This window comes from Erythrolamprus reginae, chromosome 5 (genome assembly GCF_031021105.1).
Source record: "Erythrolamprus reginae isolate rEryReg1 chromosome 5, rEryReg1.hap1, whole genome shotgun sequence".
Taxonomy (NCBI): Eukaryota; Metazoa; Chordata; class Lepidosauria; order Squamata; family Dipsadidae; genus Erythrolamprus; species Erythrolamprus reginae.
The window spans coordinates 66615011-66641760 of NC_091954.1; the positions used below are offsets into that span (position 1 = coordinate 66615011).

Genomic DNA, 26750 nt, shown 5'->3' on the forward strand with positions numbered 1-26750 from the left:
GGTTCAATTCTTTCCATAGATACTCACCATCAGAGCCAAGGTAAAGATGTTATGTTTTGCCAGCAAAACTGTTTCATTAGACATGAGGAACTTCAACAGATTAATCAGAGCTAAAGGAAGAATTTAAAAAAAGTAAATACAGTTTAATTCTCATAAACCAATGCTTATAACCAATGTAAATAAGAAACTGAACTTTGTTAATTAAAAACCTATACCTCACAGACAAGAAACTTCTGTTTTAGTTCATCAATAACAACAGGGTTTTTCCAGTTACTGATTACTTTAAGTGGGAATAAGACTATGAAAAATTATTGTTTTCAGCACAAAAATCAACAAATCAATATTAGATGTCATTTTTGCTGATGGTACACAAAGCAGAACCATGCACGGTACAATTTGCAACAGCTTGACTAGGTTCACTTAGTGTATTATATTTATTTGGATACAATACATGTTATGTCAAGTTACTTAGGACAGGACAGATCCCTTTGATTCAGGATCTGAGAAGCACTGCATGCGGACCAAAGTATATTAACCCCCTTGATTATGTATCTTCTTTTAGATTTCTTTTCAGCTAAACAGAGTAACCAAGGTAGTAAAAGCTGGGAACACAAACAGTTTAAGGCAAAAATGTATGTCTGACAGCACTAGTACAATCACAAAACTACTGTAGAAAATATTTTCCAAACAAAAGCATTTATATTTTACTTGACATTTCTGAATATGTGAACTTTAGACTGAACATTTTCGGTTCTTAATAAGGAAAGTTAAAACTGTCCAGTTTAAATCCATTTAGATACTTGAGAGCAAAGTTGCTTTGGAACAATATTAACACATGAGATACACTGCTTGGCACATGAAATTATCATAAACTATAGGAGGAAACAATGATTGCCGACTACCTACTGATCACCTTGATTAAAAAGTCATGCTAGAATGATCAGTTTATATGAAGATGTGACTAATGAAAAGAGTCATGCCAGACTGACCAGGAAGAATCCTCTTTCAGTTCAGCATTCCTGTATCAAAGATAGGCACACACTGGCCAGGAGGACATGAAAAATGAGACCAAGGAACTGCAGAACAAACGAACAGTAAACAACAGTCCAATCAAGGAACCACCAAGACCAATCACTGCAACATTAATAGGGCAAGTCACTAATAAATTGAAGTGAGAGCAAACTCCACTTCCTACTGTTGTGAGTGATCCTTGTCCACCTCAGGTTCTCAGGACAATTCTCAGGACAATGAGCCAGGCCCCTCGGGATATCCCGGACCGAGGGGGATGGCCGAGAGTGAGGCAGACAGTGATTTGGGAGAGACAGAGGTGGCTGATGTTGGAAAGGGAGATTGTTCAGATAGTCAGGAAGATTTATTAGGAGATGATTCTTGGATTAACCCACGCTATAGAAGGATGGCAAAAAGGCAAGAGGAAATCCAGAATAAAAGGTATTCATCCACAGCCGTAGCTCTTTGGTGTGTGATGTCACTTCCAGGCTACATAAAGAAGGGTGGCTGGGAAAAGGAGGTGTGGACTCACAACGTTGTTACAAGGAATGGCCGAGAACTTTTGGTGTCCCTGAACAGAAATGCTAAAATCATGGGCTTTGTCTTCCTGAGATGTTCTGAAACTGCGTCTGTGTGCTTTTAAGAAGCTGGCAGTGAGCCTATGATTCATGCTTTGATTTTTTAGCCTTGTAATCTAGGAATTTAAGAGGATTGGAATGTTGACGTGCTTCCCAGAGTCCAAGCCGAAGCCAAGATAGAATTGTGTTATTTCTTGTTACTGGACTTTGCCTGGCAATCTATACATATATCATGCTTGTTTGAAAAAATATATAAAGTTTTATTTCAAAGTAATGAGTTTTTGAGCCTTGGAAAATTACTGGAGACCAAGAGCAGAACACCTCCTAGCACTGATATTACCTAGTTTGTTAATGAAACATCTGGAAGAAAACAAGAAATCTCAGAGAACATTAAAAATCCCACAAATGTGACCTATCCAAAACACATTTCAGGCATAATATTCTGGAGATTGGGGGGGGGGAAACAAGTTGGAATATCAGGGAGGGATTTAAAATTTAAAATTGTAATAATGTTTGGATTTGGCTAAATTGGAAATTGCCAATTGGAGTCCAACTTGCTGTTCTGCTAAAAAGAAAGAATGTCGTTTGGTGGTACCTAGGGGAAGAGCCTTCTCTGTGGTGGCCCCGGCCCTCTGGAACCAGCTCCCCCCAAAGATCAGAATTGCCCCCACCCTCCTCGCCTTTCGTAAGGTCCTTAAAACCCACCTCTGTTGTCAGGCATGGGGGAATTGAGATATTCCTTCCCCCTAGGTCTATACAATTTATGCATGGTATGGTTGTGTATATGTTTGGTTTTTAATAAGGGTTTACAGAGGGTCTACAGAGAGGGGCGGCATACAAATCTAATAAATAATAATAAATAATAAAAATAAAGTCTCATTAATTCATCTCCTTACTTGACTTTCATCTCCAACAACTTTCACTTTAATTACTAGCACCCTTCCTACAATGTTTTTCCAATGGGAGGGAGTTTGGTTGTCTATCAACCCTTTTTAAATTTGCAACCCTTCCTATCTAAACTTGTGCTCTTGTGGCGCATTCCTCCAAAGGCAAATGATATTTGCCCAAATACTATGGGAGGAGAAATACTTTCTAGATTGTGGGACTGAAAGGGTAATAAGTTGTAATATTCCATTTATCTTTCCAAGTTGACTTTTACCTTTTCTTCTATTAATTTACACTAAGCTAAGCACAACCTCTTCATATAACAGAAATACAATAGAGCACATTTTTACCTGTTCAACCAATTAGGACACGATTGTCTCCCCATTTGCTTCTCTGAGAAAGTTATGAATCAGCTATAATGATCTCTGGACAGTTTGTACCAGGCTTCATAGGCACATTAAAGGGAAAATTGTATGAGAAATTTGAATCAATAAACTTATGCAACTGGTTTTAAAACATATTATATTGCCTTTTCAGGCTGGTGTGCCCATGGGGATCAGAAAGTCAAGCTTGTGCTAAAGTTCGCCAGCTCAACTCATATAATTACACTGTTAATTATTTTAACCAGGGGCAGAGGATTGATTGCTTACTTTAACAGCATGGCTGCCATATAATGTTTGTCTGAAAGAATTTCAAATAATCTTGATTTAGCAAACATGAGTCTATAAATTAACTTTTTGACTTCTGTTAAGAAGTTCATTTGTGGCTCAATGTTTTTATTTGCTGTGGTGTTTTTATTGTTCGTTTAAGAATAAAGGCTTTCTCTCTGGAAGATTTGAATATGTTGTGACCTATTTTGTGTTGTTAGTCAGGATCATCACAATAGCTAGGCAGAAAGATAAGTACAGTACAGTATATATAGACCACAGAAAAATGTATTCATTATACATGCATATTTAGCTGTTCAGAATGGTTTCAGTCTCATTAATAACTGGCAGTATGAAAGAAGATACGAGGAAGAAACGTAATCACAGTAGTGTCAGTTGCTGGTATTCTTTGAACTTTTAAAAATTTCTAACATACTAAGAGGAATCGAAAGTGATCTGAAAAGGCAGTGGGAGGATAAGAAGGATCCCATATTCTAGATATAGAGGTTGCTATAAATTAAGTAATCATTATGTAAGTAGCAGACAAAAAAAGTTAAATCATCTTAATTCAAAACATCATTTGAGTAAACATAACCAAAGAGAGAGGTACAAATATAATAGCAGACAAGATTGTGATTAAAAAATCACAAGTAAAAAATACATTGTGATCCCCTTATATAGAGCGCTGGTGAGACCACATTTGGAATACTGTGTTCAGTTCTGGAGACCTCACCTACAAAAAGATATTGACAAAATTGAACGGGTCCAAAGACGGGCTACAAGAATGGTGGAAGGTCTTAAGCATAAAACGTATCAGGAAAGACTTAATGAACTCAATCTGTATAGTCTGGAAGACAGAAGGAAAAGGGGGGACATGATCGAAACATTTAAATATGTTAAAGGGTTAAATAGGGTTCAGGAGGGAAGTGTTTTTAACAGGAAAGTGAACACAAGAACAAGGGGACACAATCTGAAGTTAGTTGGGGGAAAGATCAAAGGCAACATGAGAAAAAATTATTTTACTGAAAGAGTAGTAGATCCTTGGAACAAACTTCCAGCAGACGTGGTTGGTAAATCCACAGTAACTGAATTTAAACATGCCTGGGATAAACATATATCCATTGTAAGATAAAATACAGGAAATAGTATAAGGGCAGACTAGATGGACCATGAGGTCTTTTTCTGCCGTCAGTCTTCTATGTTTCTATGTTTCTATCCTCACATGTACAGGGCAGAGTATCACCCTTTGAGCACAGTGTGTTCATAGCAACATTAATTTGCACCAATGGCTACAGGATAATATTGTGTCACACAGAGCACTATACTCTCCTCATCAATATAGCCAGTTTGATTTAAATGCTTAGGATTGTGAATAAGACCTTAATACCATGTGATTCAGGTCAAAACAGACTTTTTCTCATATCGTGCTTAAAGACATTAGACTTCAAAGCAAAACAGCCATTCCAAATAGTCTCTCCATATAGCAAAGATGCAGTTAAAACACGTTTCCAAGGTAACTAAGCTTCCATGGCAAACATTGCCATCCAAGGCAATCACTACTTGGGACTAAAACAGCTGCCTTGAGTCTCTGTGATTGCAGTTTATTGGGAACTTCTCCCAGTAGTAAGCATTAGGTATGTTTTAGTCAATGGTTCAGCTTTTTAAAAAATCACTGTCAAATCATTCAGCCAAAGAGATGGAATGCTTCACAATCTACAGACAATAGAAACTTTTCTTCCTTCCATTCATATTTTTAACAATCTGCTTTCAGCCATTATCCAATAGACAGAAATCATAGGCTGATAACAATCTGTTCTAATCCAGTATTGGAGAAATTCTGTCACATGAAACTTCTGGATCGCAAAATAATGTCTAAGAAAAACTCTTATCTGTTCTGTCTGGGTTACTCCGGAAGCTATGACTAACCCAAAAAGATAAGCCAGACACACCGGTTGAATCCAAACACAGTTTTATAATGGTAAAGAGAAAAGAAGCCAAGAGAAAATGTCCTTACAAGTCAGGAAAGCACTGGAACTCCAAATAGATACACGAAGGCAATTGTTCATACATAAACACAGGATCCTCAATGCCAAACGAGGCTGTTGCTAACATACACCAACCTCCCACAGGTCTTCAAGACTGCTGGGCCACGAGCCAGGAACAAAAACGCTGAGAGAAAATGCAGATAACAGCAACTCCACTGTGATAACACTCCATGCTGCGGAAAGAGTTTGCCTGCCTTATAAACCCTTCCCTGCTAATGAGGACCACACCCAACCCCCTGGTGTTCCTCATTCAACGCTGATAATATCTCTTCAGTTGCTGCCTCCTTTGATCTATGCGTCTCTATCGCATACTAATGATACCTTGTGCTTCGTCATCCAATGACTCCAAGGACTCCAAAGAATCCAAGCTACTTGCTTGCGAGAGCCCTTCCCCAGGGCTCCCAGGCCTTTCTTCCTCGTCACATTCCTGACTGTAATCTCCCCTGTCTGGCTGCCAAGAACTCTCCTCTTCGCTCTCAGCCTCCCCCGGGCATGGAGCCAGCAGAGACGCAGCTGGTCTTTGCTCTGACTCAGGCTGAACCACAACATTATCTATGCTCAATTTGGTCCATTCTTCATTTTCCTCCAGCAACATTTTAGGCATTTCATCTCCTTGAAGCAAATCTGACCCCTCTGGGGATCCATGAATGATCCAATCCAAGACCACGGTTGCCATCTCATTCCAAGTGGTGATTATGGCCTTAGTTGAGCTATATTCTACAACTTCAGGGGAAATCCCATGCTCTCCCTGTCCATCAGGGACCTAGGCTACACTGGTCAATTCAGAGAACACAAAGGAAAGGGATATATACCTTCAAACTTTTGTTAAAAAATAGTCCACACATAACTAAGATCTGAAGACACCGTTCTTGTGGATTTAGTGAAGAAGAGAAAAAAATGTGATAGCATTAGAAATTAGGAAATATCTTTCAGATAGAGTATAATTTAATTTGGACTAATTGTCCCGATGGCTTTGGAAGTACACTTCTATTTGTTCCCAGTGTCTCTAGCCCCTATTCACTTCAAGGCTGAATTCATGGAAGAGGCTTTGAGCATGAAAAACCTACTCTTTGTAGGCTCCCTCCTTTAAAAGGCATAATGGCAAATGGAAGCAGCAATTTTTGTTGCAGAAGAAAGCAAGGACACTGGATCCCTTTGATGTAATATTCTTTCATAATAAGGATTATACAATAATATGTCAATAATAATATGTCAAAAGTATGTTTTAAGTTGCTTAAGGTGATCTGGTAGCTCTAGGTAGATGGGGCTCAGGGGAAGATTTAGAGGGCGGCTGTGTGGACTATTCTGGCAACCTGTCAGATAAAATGACTCAGATTCATTCTGAGTGGTAGTCTAGCTGTTCACCTCATATGGGAGCACCCGTGGTGCAGTTTTCACAGTTATCTGTGATTCTATTAGTCCTGATGAAATGGACTGAGTCCTTCAAGCTGTGAGTTCAACTACCTGTGGTACAGATATACATGTCTCTTCTGGATGGTTAAGGCTTCCCAAAATGTTCATGTATTGGAGCCAGGAAATGGTTAATGCCTCCTTGTGGGAGGGTGTGATGTCTACAGCAATGAAGCCATTGTTGTACCCAATGGAACCAGACACTTTTCATGTAGAATGCAGCTGCAAGAGCAATCATGGGCTTCCCTAAATATGCCCATGTCACACCAACACTCCACAGTCTGCACTGGTTGCCGATCAGTTTCCGGTCATAATTCAAAGTGTTGGTTATGACCTATAAAGCCCTTCATGGCACCAGACCAGATTATCTCCGGGACCGCCTTATGCCACACGAATCCCAGCGACCAGTTAGGTCCCACAGAGTGGGCCTTCTCCGGGTCCCGTCAACTAAACAATGTCGTTTGGCGGGACCCAGGGGAAGAGCCTTCTCTGTGGCGGCCCCGGCCCTCTGAAACCAACTCCCCCCAGAGATTAGAATAGCCCCCACCCTCCTTGCCTTTCATAAGCTCCTTAAAACCCACCTGTGCAGTCAGGCATGGGGGAACTGAGATATTCTTTCCCCCTAGGCCTCTACAATTTATGCATTGTATGTTTGTATGATGTTTGGTTTTATAATAAGGGTTTTTTAGTTGTTGTAGTATTGGATTGTTACATGCTGTTTTTAATCACTGTTGTTAGCCGCCCCGAGTCCACGGAGAGGGGCGGCATACAAATCCAATAAATAAATAAATAAAATAAAATCTAGCTTCCAATCTTACAGTTATGGGGAAAGTTGTTGAAAAGCTGGTCTGCAGTTTTAGAAAGCTCCAAAAGAAACAAGTTATATGGATTCCTTTCTGTCAGGATTCACACTTGCTTATAATACTGAGAGAACACTGGTGAGCCTTGACAATAACTTCTGAGATGAGGCTATACATCCATACTGGGCCTCCTTAATCTCTCAGACGATTTACCTTTTGGGGGCAACTCAAGGAAGTGGATATGAAATCCTTCTACTTTTCCTCCTAATCTCTCAGCAATGGTCTTCATAGGTAAGCAATCAAGGCTAATAACCATTGATTCTCAAGACTTCCATGAATTCACCCAATCTTTTCTGAAGCCAGCTAAGCTAGAAGTCAGTATGACATCTCATGGCAAAGCAAGAAAAAATTATAGAAGGTAAAGGGCCCATGAAGGAAGCAGCGGCATTTAGTTTAATTGAATCAATTACTTATCCAATATCCTTTGCCATGATAACGCCAGAGGATAAAATATAAAATAGCTAATTTTTCAGTTGTTATCCATAGATTTTTATTTTTAAAAAACTGAGATTGCTACAACCTTTCACTAATTTATAAATGGACACTTCCCCTGTTTAGCACATAGGATTAGATTAGATTTATTGGATTTATATGCCGCCCCTCTCCAAAGACTCGGGGCGGCTCACAACAATGGTGAAGAACAATACATAGTAACAAATCTAATATTTAAAAATCTAGGTTACAGTTTTAGATTAAAAGTCCAAAAAACAGAAACCCCAATATATAAAAAACAACACAAAATCGAATCATACACAAAAACTACATGGGCAAGGGGGAGATGTTTCAATTCCCCCATGCCTGACGGCAGAGATGGGTTTTAAGAAGTTTACAAAAGGCAAGGAGGGTGGGGGCAATCCTGATCTCTGGGGGGAGCTAGTTCCAGAGGGTCGGAGCCACCACAGAGAAGGCTCTTCCCCTGGGTCCCGCCAGACGACATTGTTTAGTCGACGGGACCCGGAGAAGGCCAACTCTGTGGGACCTAACCAGTCGTGGGATTCGTGCAGCAGAAGGTGGTCTCGCAGGTATCCTGGTCCGATGCCATGCAGGGCTTTATAGGTCATAACCAACACTTTTCTGTTTACAAGAATATAAGATGCACCTCCCCCCCTTAAAAGAGGGTGGAAATGTTGGTGCATCTTATACACAGAAGACATCCATTTTTGGCCTCCTGAAACCCCACCCCATGCATTCCATTTTTGCCAAAAACAGGCCCGTTTTTTATACAAACAGAGTCCGCAGAGGGTTTGGGAGGCCTGCAGAGTGCTCCTGGAGGCCAAAGAGGGCAAAACCCTTCCCCCCCCTTGTTTTATTTCTTTTAAATCTTGGTGCGTGTCATGGTCCGGTGCATCTTACAGTCTGAAAAATACAGTATGTACTATCTCTCAGCACCAACCATTCAGGAAAGCAATACTGAAGGTTTCTCTTTAAAAAAAAAAACAACCTAGGAAAACTATTCTTTCTAATTTTGCAACCCTATCCGAAACCGAAAGAAATCAACATCACATTTCTTTGTAGCATGAAATCACTCTCTTTTTAAATTACACAGATAAATGTCCAATACAGAAGAAACATAAATGTTATACACCTTCTGTATGCAAGACAGGTTATATACAGCAGAATGAAGAGGATATATCCTGCTTTCTTTCTTCTAACCATCGGATTAAAAATTTGGTATAGTCAAATGCAAAAGCTCTGCTGAAAAGGTTTTGGGTAGAAATATGCTAAAAAATTTAACTGCAGTGAACCCTGGGGATAAAGCAAGCTAGCATTAAGTACAATATTAGGGTACTGGATGCTGTGTCTCTTAATGCAACTTTCTCATAAAATAATGTGGAAAGATTTTCTGCTTGCTTCTTGAAAATCACACTCTAGAGTTCTTACTCATATAGATGCCCTACATCTTGAAGAATGAAAATACAAGGTGGCAAAAGTAGGAAGCAAGGCTCTGGAAAGTTTTTACCTAATCTATGCCTCAAAACGTACATCATGTCAGCTGTTGCCTTAGGCCACACTCACCTATTAGGAGGGGTGGTGGTGGAATGAAATCTTCCTAAATGTATTCTACCCATGATTTATTAATAAACACTTCAGCTGAGAAGAGGCTAAGGGAAGGAACATCATAGTAATCGACTGTGCAGTTTTTTAAAAAAAATCACAAAAAATACCCAAGCATAAGGCTATTTGCCATCTTATTCAAAAAGGCACAAGACACTGACTAATAAAGAAGTTATAAAAAGACAGGTTCTGGCTGATTATTAAGAAAAACAGCAAGAGCCGATCACAAATCCCCAAGGGAAGATTTCTGCACTGAACACAGAAATGTGAAGATCTAAATGGCTGCCTGCAACCCTGTGATTCTATGAAAAAGTAGAAGTCAGTGAAAGGCCCATAAAATATAATGGGAGAAAAGGTAGACCTGAAATGTGTCACTAAGATTAATTGCTTGAAGCGGTAGCATTTGTTTTGAGGTCTTGCCAAGTCAAGAGAAGGAAGCTAAAGCATAAGAAGCAAGGCGACATGGAGGGCAGCTGGATTATGCCAGCAGAAGGACCATTTGACCATTGTGAGCCACCCCGAGTCCTCGGGGAGGGGCAGCATATCAATCCAATAAATAAATAAACTTCAAGCATTTAAAGAGATATGCATAGTATCAGAAAATATCAAGTTTAAATACTGCTAAAAGTACTACATTTTCTCTCTTATGACAATAATTATTAAAAATTTGCAAAAGAGCCATCGTGGGGCTTCCTAGATTTGCCCACGTTTCTGCAACACTCCGCTGCCTGCACTGGCTGCCAATCGGTTTCCGGTCACAATTCAAAGTGTTGCTAATGACCTTTAAAGCCCTACATGGCATTGGGCCAGAATACATCCGGAACCGCCTTCTACCACACGAATCCCAGCAGCCGATAAGGTCCCACAGAGTTGGCCTTCTCCGGGTCCCATTGACCAAACAATGTCATTTGGCGGGCCCCAGGGGAAGAGCCTTCTCTGTGTCGGCCCCGGCCCCCTGGAATCAACTCCCCCCAGAGATTAGAACGGCCCCCACCCTCCTTGTCTTTCGCAAATTACTCAAGGCCCACCTTTGTCGCCAGGCATGGGGGAGTTAGGATATTCCTTCCCCATGGCCATTACAAGTTATGTATGGTATGTTTGTGTGTATGTTTGGTTTTTTAAAATAAGGGTTTTTAGTTGTTTTATTAAATTTGATTGTTACATGTTGTTGTTTTTATCATTGTTGTTAGCCGCCCTGAGTCTGCGAAGAGGGGCAGCATACAAATCCAATAAATAAATAAATAAATAAATAATAATAATAATAATAATAATAATAATAATAATAATAATGGTATTGTTTTTAGCAACTCTAGGGCAAGAAATACATGAAAATTGAAATTACTTATATAGGCTTAAAACAGCAGTGGGGGGAAAGAAAAATAAAGGCAGAACTCCCCAAAATCCAAAGAAAGAAATGCAAAAATTTAAGACCTATTTCTGTCATTTTTAAGCTTTGCATAAACATGAACTGCTGCTTCTAAAAATTTGCCCACTTCAGTCTAAATAGGACCAGATCATACAGATAATGCAGTAATCACATTAAACTGGATGACTCAGATCATAGGGCATATATCATCCTAGAAATGTTCACTGAATTAACAAGCAATAGTCAAGGTTAATAGTTTTGAAAACTAAAAAAGGTTAATTATTAAATCAAATTAATGTATTATAATGAACAACATTTTAGCATCATCTACCAGGTTTCTTATGCTAAAACTAGAAAGGCGGTATATAAATTGAACAAATAAAATCAATTCAATATTGTAAACAAGTAAGAGTAATCACAAGCAGTGTTCCCTCTATTTTTTTGGGGGGGCGGAAAAGTATAGTGTCTGAGCGGCAGTCCCTTCGGGACTGGGCGACACAGAAATAATAAATAAATAAATAAATAAATAAATAAATAAATAAATAAATAAATAAATAAATAAATAAATGAATGAATACTGTGTCTATGACAGTGAGCTCATAATAGGGCAACTCTATCAATATCAAAATGCCACTTAAATAGTTGAGCTAGTTTCAAACTAGATTTTGATTTTCTTTCTCTCTTCCTTACTCCCATTCTTTTTCTTTCTCTTTTCCTTCCTCTCTTTTTTCTATCTGTTTCTCTCTCTTCCTCTCTTCCTCTCTCTCTCCTTCCCTCTCACTCTTTCCCTCTCGGCTTCTGGGCAGGTTTGGAAAACTCTGAGTTGATGATGATTTTTAAGTGAGCAATTGCTCACTGCTCAGCTTAGAGGGAACTATGATCACAAGTACAGTATTCACTTTTTTCTGATAAGGGAATTGTGAACATCCTTAAACCCGCAACAATAACAGAGTTTCCCTATGTTTGCGAAATTAATATTTCAAAGCTTGCATTGACATTTGTTAAGACAACCACTACTAAACGGAAGAAAAGAGAAATGTGAAGAAATACCGTAAGTGAAATTCCTAAGGGAATAGAAGGGATTTGTTGGGATATGAGAACTAGCTATACTGAACCCCAAATTGCTGTGCAAGTGTTCAAAAACACTGGCTGAAACGGGATTATTTACAAATTGGGCCAAGCATAAGCCACATCCCACAGAGAAAAAATCAGACTATCAGCTTCTTTCTTATGAATAAGGGCATCAAATCTTCCCAAGGAACAATTTACCATAGATCCAGAGAGATAGCAGGCAATTAGGACAGGATACAGTTTATATTGGCAGGCTGATTGTCCATTGATCAAGAAAGCAAAGTCATTTTGCCAAAGGTGAATTGAGAACTGATTTTAAAAGAACATCCAAATGTATCTTATAAACTAAAGCTAAGACACACTTGATCCTTACAGCTTTGGAGGCAGGAAAAAGGTACCGTTGTTATGGATTACCAGATAAGTGTAAGAAAAGGACGTACAGTACATAAATGTGAAAATTGATGGCTGCATGTAAAATGCAACTGAACCAGTAACTCCATTGATAATGTGGTATACTGGGAACTTCCATGAAGGCAATAAAACCAATTGTACCTTCTATTACATAAAACATTATCTAGATTATCTCAGGGACCAGATTATCTCAGGCACCGCCTTCTGCTGCACGAATCCCAACGACCAGTTAGGTCCCACCGAGTGGGCCTTCTCCGGGTCCCGTCAAGTAAACAATGTCGTTTGGCGGGACCCAGGGGAAGAGCCTTTTCTGTGGTGGCCCTGGCCCTTTGGAACCAACTCCCCCCAGAGATTAGAATTGCCCCCACCCTCCTCACCTTTCGTAAGTTTCTTAAAACCCACCTCTGCCGTCAGGCATGGGGGAGCTGAAATATTCTTTCCCCCTAGGCCTTACAATTTACGCATGGTATGTTTGTGTGTATGTTTGATTTTATAATAAGGGGTTTCTTAGTTGTTTAATAATGGATTGTTACATGCTGTTTTTTATTACTGTTGTTAGCCGCCCCGAGTCTGCGGAGAGGGGCGGCATACAAATCCAATCAATCAATCAATCAATCAATCAATCAATCAATCAATAAACATGCTACATATCATGTTCTAGAATGCTTCAAACCTACAACTGGTTGCATAACAACCACTTAAAATTATAATGGACTTCAAAAATAACTTATAACCTGTCCTTGAACATATAATTACCCTCAAGGTCATGTGATTACATTTGGGTGATTGGAAACTAGCTGGCAAGACCAAATGCAGCATGTTGCAATCATGTAACTGCAATGAAAACATTTTAAAAATTGTTTTGATTTAAAAAAATGCCAAAAACTATTGGTATATTGGATTTGCTTAGTGACTGTAGTGATTCACTTGGCGGCTGTCATAAAAATAGTCATAAAATCGAATCCAGTCACATTGCATCTTGATTTACAAATGCAACAGCTTACAACCAGAATTCAGAACTCCATCATGGTTATTAAGTTGAGAACTACAGTAGCTGTATGCTGTCTGTACCCTTTTTTTTGCCTTTTCTTGTTTCCATAAATCTGTCTCGCAAAGCAGCCATCATGGAATCATAGAAATGTGTGTTCCTGACAGAGAAATATTAGAGCAGATTGGAAATTCTGCTGATACAGAAGCCAGCACAAAATATCGGAGTCAATACTTAGGCTAGCCAAAACAGTTTCTATGATGACACATTGCTTATTTATTCCAATTTATTAAATGTTGCTATCCGATTAGAATAAAATATCTAAAGGAATTCATAATCTAACAATGGACCAGTCCCATAGATATGTGAATAAACCTCTACATGATACACTTTTCAAGAATCTGTGATTTTTCTAATGGAGGAGACCGTAAACTGTTTTATATCTAAGTGTAAAGTCTCCTGGAAGACATTCCTGATTCCTCTTGTCTCCTGTTCTTAGCCCAGAACTCTATTCTCATATCTTGGTACAAAGCAAGGCCTGTACAGAGCCCCATTTGAACGTTCCCCATTTGTAGAGAGACCCAATTGAGCTTAGGAATAGATTACTTACGGGACTGCTTTGTGCCTCAGGAATCCCAGCTCCTGATTAGGTCCCACAGAGTTGGCCTTCTCCAGGTCCCATCAGCTAGGGCTAGGCAATGCTGCCTTTGAGGAGCTTAGGGGAAAAGCCTTCTCTGTGGCGGCTTTGTACCACCCCCACCCTACTGGCCTTCCAAAAGCTCACCTTTGCCGGCAGGCTTGGGGCCATTGAGTGCTACACCTAGTTCTGGCCAACAATTGGAATGTACATGGGATGAATGTGGATGATTGTTTTAAAGAACTGGGGTTTTAGATCTGATTTTTAAGTTTAGATCTCTTATATATTGTATTATTTTGTTTTTGTTGTGAGACGCCCCGAGTCTGCAGAGAAAGGCAGCATAGAAATCTAATAAATAAATGGATGGATGGATGGATGGATGGATGGATGGATGGATGGATGGATAGATAGATAGATAGATAGATAGATAGATAGCTAGATAGATAGATAGATAGATAAATTCCAAGTTACTGGTCCTTGTATTTCAAGGCCTCTCCCAGTCACAATCTACTACAAATAACTGTCTGTCTTTATTTCCCCCTACAATTTTCTCTTTAAGTTGGTCTAAATATAGCCTTCTTCCTGTTCTTCCCTCTAGGGTATCCAGGTTCCAGTCTTTTATGGATATATCCCTATAGTTCCTGAACAATCCTGTAAGAGATACCTGTATTTTAAAATCTTTATTAGATTAGTGTTTTAGGATGAGTTTTGGTTACTGTGGGTTGCAGGTTAAGATTAGCTTTAAATTATGGGTGAATATGTGCTTACTCCGGTTCTGAGATATTATTTTAAATATATTGTTTGTTAGATGTGTTAACCTTATTGAAAGGTATCTGAGCTAATTCCATTGTACTGCATTGATTTTTAATTATTGTATTTTTGTTTTCTTCAATGCTTTGGTAAGTGCACTTATAATTATTCATATATTAATCCAAAAAGTGATGGCTATTTTGGCAAAGAATGTTGAATGAATTACCAGCAGTTATTCAACATAATTTACTAAAATGTATAACATTAAAGTTAAAATAGTTGATATTTGCATACTTTAAATAGAAATAAACCTGGTATATCACCAGGAATACAATTTTTAAAAGCCTGCATAAATAGAAAAGATCTACAGTACTGTACATACATTAACAGGCATGCCTAAATAATAAGAAAACACTATAAAATATATTGTATGGTGTTCTTAATGTTTATATTTATATGTATTCTGTATTTGTTCAATTTGATTTTTTTCTTATTATTTTTTTACTTTTATTTATTTATTTTTGGATTTTGGATTTGTGTTTTTTAACATTGGAAAATTAATAAAAACTATTTAAAAAGTAATAATAATCAGAAAACAAATGAGATTCTATCACCAAAAAGGGCCTCCTCAATAACCATCTTATTTATGTCTCAGCACAAGGTAAGATTAAAAAAAAACTTTGAAGCAGATCTGAGAAATTAAGCAGGTTAATTAATTTAACTATTTTCAATTTTAGTTATTTTCTAAATTCTTTATTTGCACACCCAATTTGAATAACAGTATATACACTAAAGTACAAAATAAAAACCACTACATAAACCTTTAAATTCAATTAAAATACAATTAAAAGCCAGCTAAAAGCCTGGAAAAATAAAATGGTTTTCCACCTGTAATTAAAAAGATGGTAGAATGGATGCCAGTCAAGACTCTCTAGGAGGGAATTTCATAAATGGGTATAAATATAATGTTTGTACATATGTCTGTTTAATAATGGGGTTTTAAAAATATTTTAAATTGTAAATTATTAGATTTGTTATGAACTGTTTTATTGTGTTGTGAGCTGCCCCAAGTCTACGGAGAGGGGCGGCATACAAATCTAATAAATAAATTAATAATAATAATAATAATAATAATAATAATAATAATAATAATAAACAGAAAGCGTTCTGCCCTCCCATCCCCTGCCCAGTAGAAATTCACCTCAACTTATCTGGTGAGGGAACTTGATATAGGGTCTCATTCGATGTCGTTAGGATCCAGGTACAGCACTACCTGCATGTAAAGCCTCATGCATCCATCAAAACAAAAAAGTCAATCATCTCTAATCAAGATTCTTCTTGGCCAAACTTTATAAATTAAATTATTCACTGTTAGGCCACTGTTTAATAAGCATAACTAAGATGTCACAATTGTATCCATTCATTATTCCAATACAAATGCTATGAAATGTTTTGAACCTTGGAAATTAAGTAATTATGAAGAATTATGTAATTATGATCAATGATATGACATGGTAGCAGCTTTTTAGAGAGAAATGGAATAATCAGTACTTAAATCCAATATTTTACAGAATACTACTATGAATTTCAAAAATGAGACACAAAAGGAAAATCTACATCCAGTTGTCTAGCGGTAGATACAGATAATTTTTGGCCTATGGTTATTAAATCCTATTATTTCATTATTCTATACTCCATACATATTTGTTGTGTAAAATAAACATTCACTTAGGTTTAATTTAGAATCAGATTCTGCAAAAACTACTTTAGGTAGCATTAAATATAGCAGATCCACATCTTATATTTATCTAATACATCTTATACTTTTTATCTCTAATATTTAGAGATGTGAACTGTGATGCAACATTATCTTATCAGTTATATCATTATCCTAAGCCTAAGGCAACAGAGGGCAGCAGGGAATAAGAGGCAACAATTATAGAGTTCCCAGAAAATCCAGGTCAAACATCAGTTCTATCAACTAGCTTGCCAATAATATCCATAGCATATATTTAGAAATCGGCTAAAGTATTCACAAAAGGAAATATTAATTACCTTATGTAGGATCAGAAAATAGCAGTTTCATCTATTTGTACAGAGTTCCCATAAGGGAGACTGATACCCAGCTATCCAACAGTATTTTTAAGAATAAAGCTTTCCAAAAGCACTACCAGGAAGAAATTCACTAAAAACCTAAATCACAAGTATAACATACAGTTCTTTAAACAGGCAGAATGTCTGGGCTTTTAAAGAAAAAATTAAGTAAGTCATGGAAGACTTATAAAGACAGAACAGTAAGTTGTACTCAAAAACTTGTACCATAGCAAGGAACAATGACACAAAATAAGGGACTAGATAAATGTACTGGTGCAATTTAATTCATTTCCAAAATACATTCTAATCTCTGAGAATTAAGTTTTAATATCCCTCATCACACTTGCAAAACATCCATTTAGACCAGTAGTTCCCAACCTTTTTTTGGCCATGCCCCACCTAACATCTCTCAAATCCTGATGACCCCCACCCTCCATGAAATACAGTGATCCCCCGAGTTTCGCGATCCCGATCATTGCGAATCGCTATATCGCGATTTTTCCACCCGATGACGTCACTCCCTTCCTTTCTCATCTTTCTTTCTCTCTCTCTTTCTCTATCTTGCTTCTTCCTCTCTCACACTCTCTTCCTCCCTCTCTCATCTCTTTCTTTCCTTCTCTCTCTTTCTCTATCTCTCCCCCTCTTGCTCTCGAGCGGCGGGCTGCACCCAGGGAAGGTTCCTTCGGCCGCCCAGCTGATCTGCTCGGCAGCGCGGCAGCAGCGAGGAGCCGAAGATGGGGTTTCCCCGTTGCCTGGGCAACGGGGAAACCCCATCTTCGGCTCCTCGCTGCTGCCGCGCTGCAAGCGAGCGGCAAGCGAGCGGCAAGCGAGCAGCCGGGCGGGCGGGCGAACAGGCAAGCGGCAAGCGATCTTGGAGTTTCCCCTTTGCCTGGGCGGCGCCCAACAGCTGATCTGCTCCGCAGCGCGGCAGCAGCGAGGAGCCGAAGATGGGGTTTCCCCATTGCCTGGGCAACGGGGAAACCCCATCTTCGGCTCCTCGCTGCTGCCGCGCTGCGGAGCAGATCAGCTGTTGGGCGGCCGAAGGGGTCTTCCCCGCCGCCCACATGCAAACTCCACCATCTGCGCATGTGCGGCCATGGAAAAAGGGGCGCGCATGCGCAGATGGTGTTTTTACTTCCGTGCCGCTACATCGCGAGTTATCGATTATTGCGAGGGGTCTTGGAACGGAACCATCACGATAATCGGGGGATCACTGTATAGTTCTTACTATTCAAAAAGTGAACTACTGTGCTACCTCTACTTATGAACTTAATTCATTCTGTGACCAGGTTCTTAAGTAGAAAATTTTGTAAGAAGCAATTTTTCCCATAGGAATCAATGTAAAAGCAAATAATGCATGCGATTGGGGAAACCACAGGGAGGGTGGAGGCTCTGTTTCCTCCCAGGAGATTCCTAGAGAGGCCCCACAGAGGCTTCTCCCCACCTTTTCCGGCCCTGTTTCCTCCCAGGAGATTCCTAGAGGTCCCGCAGAGGCTCCTCCCCACCTTTTCCGGCCTTGTTTCCTCCCAGGAGATTCCTAGAGAGGCCCCACAGAGACTTCTCCCTGCCTTTTCCAGTTACAGTTTTGGAGGCTGGGGTTTGTAAGTGGAAAATGGTTCTTGAGAAGAGGCAAAAAAATCTTGAACACCTGGTTCTTATCTAGAAAAGTTCGTAAGTAGAGACATTCTTAGGTAGAGGTACCACTGTACTTATATGGAGGAAGCCTAAAAGGCCATTAATTTGGTTTAAACAAGATTCCATTCCCTCCCTCTCAAAAATTAAATTGCCCCCCTGTGGGGTGTGCGCCCCACATTGGGAACAGAGATTTAGACTTTAGAGCGTTTGACAGAAATGCTACGCAAAAGCCTGCTTGCATCCTTTTGTAGTTTTCTATATCTTTGAGTATGCTGCCAACAATAAGAAAAGAGGAAATGTGTCATATTAAAATGTCAGAATACAAAATCAGAAAAAGGCTGATCACACTTTTTTCAGCTATTCAATTTTAAGAAACAGCACAATAGATTTCATGAACTACAATTCACTTCATCCAATACCTGCAGCTCATAAAATCTTATGCTTTTCATTAAATTGATGAGTTAAAAAAATGTGCTACCAGGCTGCTCCTGATTTTTTGCCACGAGAAGGTAACATGGCTCTTCTCCTACCATGTCAGAACACAGATCCAGTATGCTGAAAATATACAGAGAAAAAGAGCCTAATAATACTGCTATCAAAATGGGAGCGCTGTGTTGAAGTGAAACTACTGCATCTCGATTCTAAAATATTAAACTTAGATTCATATTTAGATTTAAACAATAGATCCCATTAAAAGGTTTCTCTACTTGGAAAACGGTTTTGGCATCAACAAAAAACAGCTAGAATTTAAAAATATTAATTTATTTTCTCTCCAAAATGTGTTTTCAGGTGAAATCACCTAGAGCAGTGATGGCGAACCTTTTTTTCCTTGGGTACCAAAAGAGTGTGGCCATGCACGAGTGCCCACATCCATAATTCAATGCTTCAGGGGGGCAGAAACAACTTCCCCCGTCCCCTGAAGGCCCTCTGGAGGCTGGAAACGGCCTGTTTCCCAACTTCTGGTGGGCCTAGTAGGCTCGTGTTTCCCCTTCCCCAGGCTCCAAACGTTTCCCTGGGGGAAGCCCTCAGGAATGCCCTCCCCTGTCCACTTGGAGGCTCTCTGGAAGCAAAAATCGCCATCTCAGACCCTCTGTGCAAGCCAAAAATCAGCTGGCTGGCACACATGTGCATGTTGGAGCTGAGCTAGGGCAACAGCTCTTGTGCCAGCAGATATGGCTCTGCGTGCAACCTATGGCACCTGTGCCTTAAGTTCACCATCATACATTAGCACTGTATTTCAGTTATTCAACATTTGTTTTAAAGTGTTATGAGTGCTGACCACATGGAGGAATATGTCAGTCCTTATGATGTTAAGACTAAAAACGTACCTGACCAGAGTTCCCTCCAAGTGTAATGAAGTCTCACTCTGCACTTTTTCTGGTAACAAAGTAGCTTGTGTACTATTTGAATACAGCATCTGTAGCCAAAAGAAAGGAACCCCCAACATAATTAGCAACAAAGAATTGTGAGTGATGCATACCTTAAAAAAGTAGCTCCAAAAAGAATGTGTCATAACAAACTGAGGCTCGACTACTGTAATGCTCTCTACATGGGGCTACCTTTGAAAAGTGTTCGGAAACTTCAGATCATGCAAAATGCAGCTGCGAGAGCAATCATGGGCTTCCCTAGGTATGCCCATGTTACACGAACACTCCACAGTCTGCATTGGTTCCCGATCAGTTTCCGGTCACAATTCAAAGTGTTGGTCATGACCTATAAAGCCCTTCATGGCATCAGGCCAGAATATCTCCGAGACCGCCTTCTACCGCATGAATCCCAGCGACTGGTTAGGTCCCACAGAGTTGGCCTTCTCCAGGTCCCATCGGCTAAATAATGTCGTCTGGAGGGACCCAGGGGAAGAGCCTTCTCTGTGGCTGCCCTGACCCTCTGGAACCAACTTCCCCTGGAGATTAGAACTGCCCCCACCCTCCTTGCCTTTCGTAAGCTTCTTCAAACCCACCTCTGCCGCCAGGTATTGGAGAACTGAGACATTTCCCCTGGGCCTATACAGTTTATGCATGTTATATTTGTGTGTATGCTTCTTTTTAAATAAGGGGTTTTTAATTACTTTTAATTATTAGATTTGTTATAAATTATACTATTTTTGTTGTGAGCCACCCCAAATCTACAGAGAGGGGTGGCATACAAATCTAATAAATAATAATAATAATAATAATAATAATAATAATAATAATAATAATAGTGAGGTCAAGGCTGAAAATATTGAAACACATTAATATCCCAACTACTTGTAAAACAGTACCTCAAAGTATCAGTATGGAATACTGTATTCAGTAAACCGGTATAGCACTGGTACATGTGAAGTTATTAAATTTAGTTTAGTGGAAATTGGAAATCTGAAGATAGTTGAAATGTGTACTTGGCTAATATTCCACACAAATAATCTAGGTTCCAAGAAAAAGGAAAATGAAATGTTTAACAACTTTCTTAAAAAATTGGCATTCAAAATAATCAAACTAAATAGACTGGATATAATATTAATTGGTTTCCCACCAAATGCAAAATATTTTTTTTATTATTCTGGCTGCATGTATTACGTGAACCCAACCATTAATATTTGCAAATCATGATTTATGGCTTAATATGTTGTCTGAACTTAATCAAAAAATGTTCAATAAATCATAATTAACAAACTAAGGTTTGGCACATTATACTGACTAGATCATTTAGATTAACAAAATCTATGCCCACTTTAGAAGTTTAAAAGCTACAGTACTCTAATACATCACAATATCAGATACTCAGAGTTACTAGAAGGTTGCTCTGGTTCACATGTAATACAAAACTGTAGCATTGCTTGTTTATTTAGGCTTAATGATATAGGATCTACTCATTATGGCTTAAAATTATGTTATATGAGAACTATTGCATATCATTCTGTACGGTATCTCAAAGATGCAATATACTGTATATAAAGATTCTAAGAATATTTTTGAACTAGAAGATTTTGAAGGATAGAGTGGAAAAAAGTTCCAAAAGCAAAAATAAAAAGTTTTAACTAGTTGCAGTACAGGAAATACTTGGAAGCTATTATTTCTGCCAAGGGTGGTATTAAAAAATACTGAATGAAAGGCTGTCAAAACTTCTGCACCTGCCACATTCACTTTCCCTTGTTTTGAATAATCTACACATAAATAGTAAGTGTGCATTCCATTTTCAGAAAGGTGTCATGTTTAATTTGGTACCACGGAGAGGATATACCAGCTTCTGTTCACTTAGGGATGCACTGAAACATACAATTTGACCAGAGGGCCCTAACATTTTACATGTGAGTGTATGTAACCTTCCACAATGTTTTCTTTGGAGATAACAACTACTGTATTAAGTTAAATAATTTAGGAAAGAAAAATGTGGATTCAAATAATTTTTTTCTTAAATTGATTGAAAATAAATAGCATTGTTTGGAATTTTGAAGAACTCTTAAAATTAGCTAGAAGTTCATGTAGTTGTTACTTACACATAGAGATCCATGGGAAATTCTTTCATCATGTGTGTTATTATAAATTCCACCATCAGATCTGCAAAAAAGTGATACAAATATTTAAAGATACAGGATCTATAATTAGTTGCCATTTAACTAAAAATGCTAAGATATAGTTCTTGGCTAGTATTGTCCACTGTTAACAATGGCCTAGACCTGTGATGGCGAACCTATGGAACATGTGCCACAGGTGGCACACGGAGCTATTTTGGAGGACATGTGAGGGTTGCCTTATGTCAGCTCCAGCACATGTGTGCTGGCCAGTGGATTTTAGCTCTCGGGAAAGACCATTTTGCCCCCCAGAGGCTTCAGGGAAGCTTCCCTGAGACCCCACAGTGCGAAAAACAGCACAATGGGCAAACTGGGAGTCCATTTTTCCAAACTTCCGGTTTGTCCATTTGGCCATTTTTTCACCATCCCAGACTTATGCACGGGTATAAGGGGTATTGTGCCCAGGCGCAGGGCAGTGTGTGGGGTGCGCATGCGTAGGGGGAAAGCGTGGATGTGGGCACATGCATGTGTCTAGTTCATGCGCACATCCCCTTTTGGCACATGAACCCAAAAAAGGTCGCCATCACTGGCCTAGACATAACATTATTATGTACAATGATTCCAACTTATACTTGTTGGGGAGAGAGAAATTCTACAACGTGTGCAGTAAGGAACTAAGGGACACGAAATATAATTGTAATTTGGAAGAGAGGAACTCTTTGAAAATCACCCACACTCAGAAACATTTCACTTCAAAATACAAAGACAATATATCTATTCTAAGTTGACAAAATAACCCAAAGAAGCTTTGCTAGTTTTCCTCTATCAGTATTTTTAAAAACCGTAAAATAGGAGGAGATCCTAAGGATCCTTACATTCACTCCTCCATAAAACCTTCTATACTTCATTGTGAATATATATAGCACTCACCCCATATAAGTATTTAACTGGTTATTCCATTATGATCTAAAAGTCTTTAAAAATAAATATATTTCTTCATCTATTTGTTTGTTTGTTTGTTCGTTCATTCATTCATTTATTAGATTTGTATGCCGCCCCTCTCCGTAGACTCAGGGCGGCTAACAACAACAATAAGATAATATAAACAAATCTAATATATAAGTTAAAGTTAAATTAAGAAACCCTAATTTGAGAAACCAATCATACACACAGACATACCAAGCATAAATTTTATAAGCCTAGGGGGAAGGCAACTCTGATCTCTGGGAGGAGTTGGTTCCAGAGGGTCGGGGCCGCCACAGAGAAGGCTCTTTCCCTGGGTCCCGCCAGACGGCATTGTTTAGAATGGATTTGTCTAGAACAGCTTTTTTTTCTTGCCAAAAGGAAACAGTAGGTCATATTGATAAATGAAATGCATTTCAATTGATTTATAAATATTTTCCCTCCTGCACTAACTCTTTATCCCCCCCCCCCAATTGCTGTTAGCAAAATCTGGCATGTAGACTTACCCAGCACTGCACAAACTAGAGGTCGACAGGGAAGATTCTTATCAGCTGCTTTCTTCCTGTGCCTCATAGGCTTCAAACACATGAAGATGAATTAGTCAGAAGGTATAAAGCAGTGATTACCAAAACTACTAGTATTTTCCACATAAATCAAACTGCTCAGAAAAGGACGCTTTCATCCTGTCATATAAGCATCCAGAGTTGGTCACAACAGAGTACAAATTCTGATGTTCACATGATGACATCATCATGCAAATCCATTTTTCATCTGCTAGCATCCTGATATCAGATGCAAGTATCTGATAGTATCAGATAGGAGTCCTTGGAGAGGGGTGGCATATAAATCCAATCAATCAATCAATCAATCAATCAATCAAGAATGAATGAATGAATGAATGAATGAATGAATGAATGTAATTTTGGGAATTTCTGTGATAACACCATGCTGCATATTACTTCACTTCCTCTGCCTGATATCATGGATATCTTCTTCTACCCCACAGCAATTATTTTGTTAATTAAGCTTTAAAGCAAAAAGGTAGCTTAGGCAATTGTAATGCCAACCAGAGTAGACAGAAAATACGGAGATAGTTGGACAGATTTTCATGTAACCATATCTTTATCTATCAACTGAAAGAATAGAAGAAGAAGCTATTCACACAAGACACATACAGGCTGCCTTTGCCTGATACACTTTGATTAGCTGACTCAGGGAGGCTTTAACATAACCCAGTCATTGCTTGAGTTAGAATACATTAGATTTACTTTAAAACAGCTCAGGGTCGTTTGTGGTTCAAGTGACTTTCCTTTGTCAGTTGTGTTGTAAGAATATCAAAGAAAGTGTTAACAAAGGTTTAACCTATTGCTGGAATAAAATTAAATCCTACGGTTGCTCTAAAAATGAGTGCTTTAGGAATTTCCACTCGTTCTCCATTCTATTTTTAACATTTTCCTCCTGCAGTCACATAGCATAGGACAGTGATGGCAAACCTTTTCCCCCTCGGGTACCGAAAGAGTGCCCACACCCATAATTCAATGCCTGGGGAGGGCAAAAACAGCTTCCCCCGTCCCACGAGAGGCCCTCTGGAGGCCAGAAATAGCTTTCTAACTTCTGGTGGGCCCAGTAGGCTTGTGTTTCACCCTCTCCAGGCTCCAAAGGCATCCCTGGAGCTGGGGGAGGATAAAAATGCCCACCCCTCCCCACAGAGGATCTCTGGGAGCCAAAAACGCCCTCCTAGAGTCTCTGTGCAAGCCCAAAATCAGCTGGCCAGCACACACATGCATGTTGGAGCTGAGCTAGGGCAATGGCTCACGTGCCAGCAGATATGGCTCCGCGTGCCACCTGTGGCACCCGTACCATAGGTTTGCCATCACTGGTATAGGATGAAACAGGAAAAGAAATTAATAAGGTTAATAAGTGGTCCAACTGCTTCCAAAAATGTTAAGAACAGCAAAAAGTGACACCTGAAATAGCCGGAAACCCATGAAAAACATCCCATGGGATAGTAGTTGATGGAATCAGCCATATTAACTTCACTCAGCTTTTTCCTAATATGAAAACCAGTGGTACCTCTACCTAAGAATGCCTCTACTTAAGAACTTTTCTAGATAAGAACGGGGTGTTCAAGATTTTTTTGCCTCTTCTTAAGAACCATTTTCTATTTAAGAACCCGAGCCCGGAAAAATTTCCCAGGAAATTTGAGAGCAGCACCAAGACCCAGCCAGTTTCCTGCCATTCGCCCTGGGTTTCTCTCTCTGGCACAGTGTATGGGAGGCAGCCTTGCGCCAGGTGTATGGGAGGTACATGCTCCTCCTCGCTGCATCAGAGTCCCTCTCTTTTTTTTAAAAAGCATTAAAGTTTTGGATTTTTTTGATTCCCCTCACCTTATCTTCTTCCTTCAGCAGTGACTGTCCTTCTCCTCTTCCTCCTCCTCCTCCTCCCACCCAAATTCTGAGCTTTTATTTCTTTCCTAATGGGTTTGCATGCATTATTTGCGTTTACATTGATTCCTATGGGAAAAATTGCTTCTACTTACAACTTTTCTATCTAAGAACCTGGTCACGGAACGGATTAAGTTCTTAAGTAGAGGTACCACTGTATGCATACATATCTATTATTCCCTAATATCTCTGTAGATCTAGTTGTCTCTCACTGCCTCAATGCAAATTGGTCTCTACTGTGTTCTACAAGCTCAACCCACTCAAGAAATCTTGATGAGGCTGCTTGACTACAACTATGAGCCAGTCTTGCATTCTGCAATGCACTACCGGAATAGCGGTGGGAAGATTAAGAAAAATAAGACCAGAACACCAAGTACAACGAACATTGACCAGAAACTTTCAGATATTTACCAACATCACCATGCAGATGCTTAATACCAAAGCATCTTGTTTTATTTATTTATCCAACTTATGTAGCTAAACATCAACAAGTGACAATATGTGGCAAACAGAATTAAATAAAAATAAAAACACCCAAACTAACAAAGGTTAAAATACAAACCAGCTGAAAAATATGAAATCCGAATCACCAATACAACCAAGAAGTGAAAGAGAGAAAAATAATCCAAGGCTGACTTTGACCTAACAGAGTTCCTGATCCAATTTACTTACCATTCTGTGGAGGTTTACACGAAAATTCATATTGTCATCATGCAGAAAAGCATTAGCATACTGGTCCTATGGAAAAAGAAAAATAACCACAGTAAGCAAGATCGCACATTTTAACATCAAAGTAGTATCGAAAGACAACATCTATGAATTAAATAATCAGAAATATTACTCCTGGCAGATGATTCAAATGTATTTCTCATCTAGTTGACTAATTATGATTATTCAAGTTGCATAATAACCATACAGATCGTCTCCAGAATTTGCGTTCTAACCTGGCTCTTTAGGCTTTTCTGCAATACATCAATCTCCATTGCAAATTTATTTATTTATTAATCAAATTTGTATGCCGCCCCTCTCCGCAGACTCGGGGCGGCTAACAACAGTAATAAAACAATATAAACAAAATCTGATATTTAAGTTAATTTTAAAAAGAAACCCCAATTTAAGAGACCAATCATATATACAGACATACCATGCATAATTTTTTTATAAGCCTAGGAGAAGGGAATATCTCAATTCCCCCATGCCTGACAACAGAGGTGGGTTTTAAGGAGCTTACGAAAGGCAAGGAGGGTGGGGGCAACTCTGATATCTGGGGGGAGTTGGTTCCAGAGGGCCGGGGATGCCACAGAGAAGGCTCTTCCCCTGGGTCCCACCAAACGGCATTGTTTAGTCGACGGGACCCGGAGAAGGCCAACTCTGTGGGACCTAACTGGTCGCTGGGATTTGTGCGGCAGG

The 26750-nt window shown here is 39.2% G+C and overlaps 1 protein-coding gene across 2 annotated transcripts in view; it reads right to left on the minus strand.

The window, feature by feature from the left end:
- The window catches only part of ARMH3 (armadillo like helical domain containing 3), a 176754-nt gene that overhangs the window by 118253 nt on the left and 31751 nt on the right, over positions 1-26750 (minus strand). For both annotated transcript variants that reach the window (XM_070752882.1, XM_070752883.1), the window contains exons 18-22: positions 26013-26078; positions 23403-23472; positions 21919-21979; positions 19769-19857; positions 28-110 (exon numbers count right to left, since the gene is read on the minus strand). In XM_070752882.1, the coding sequence (XP_070608983.1) occupies positions 28-110; positions 19769-19857; positions 21919-21979; positions 23403-23472; positions 26013-26078 (369 nt within the window). The remainder of the gene's footprint in view (positions 1-27; positions 111-19768; positions 19858-21918; positions 21980-23402; positions 23473-26012; positions 26079-26750) is intronic.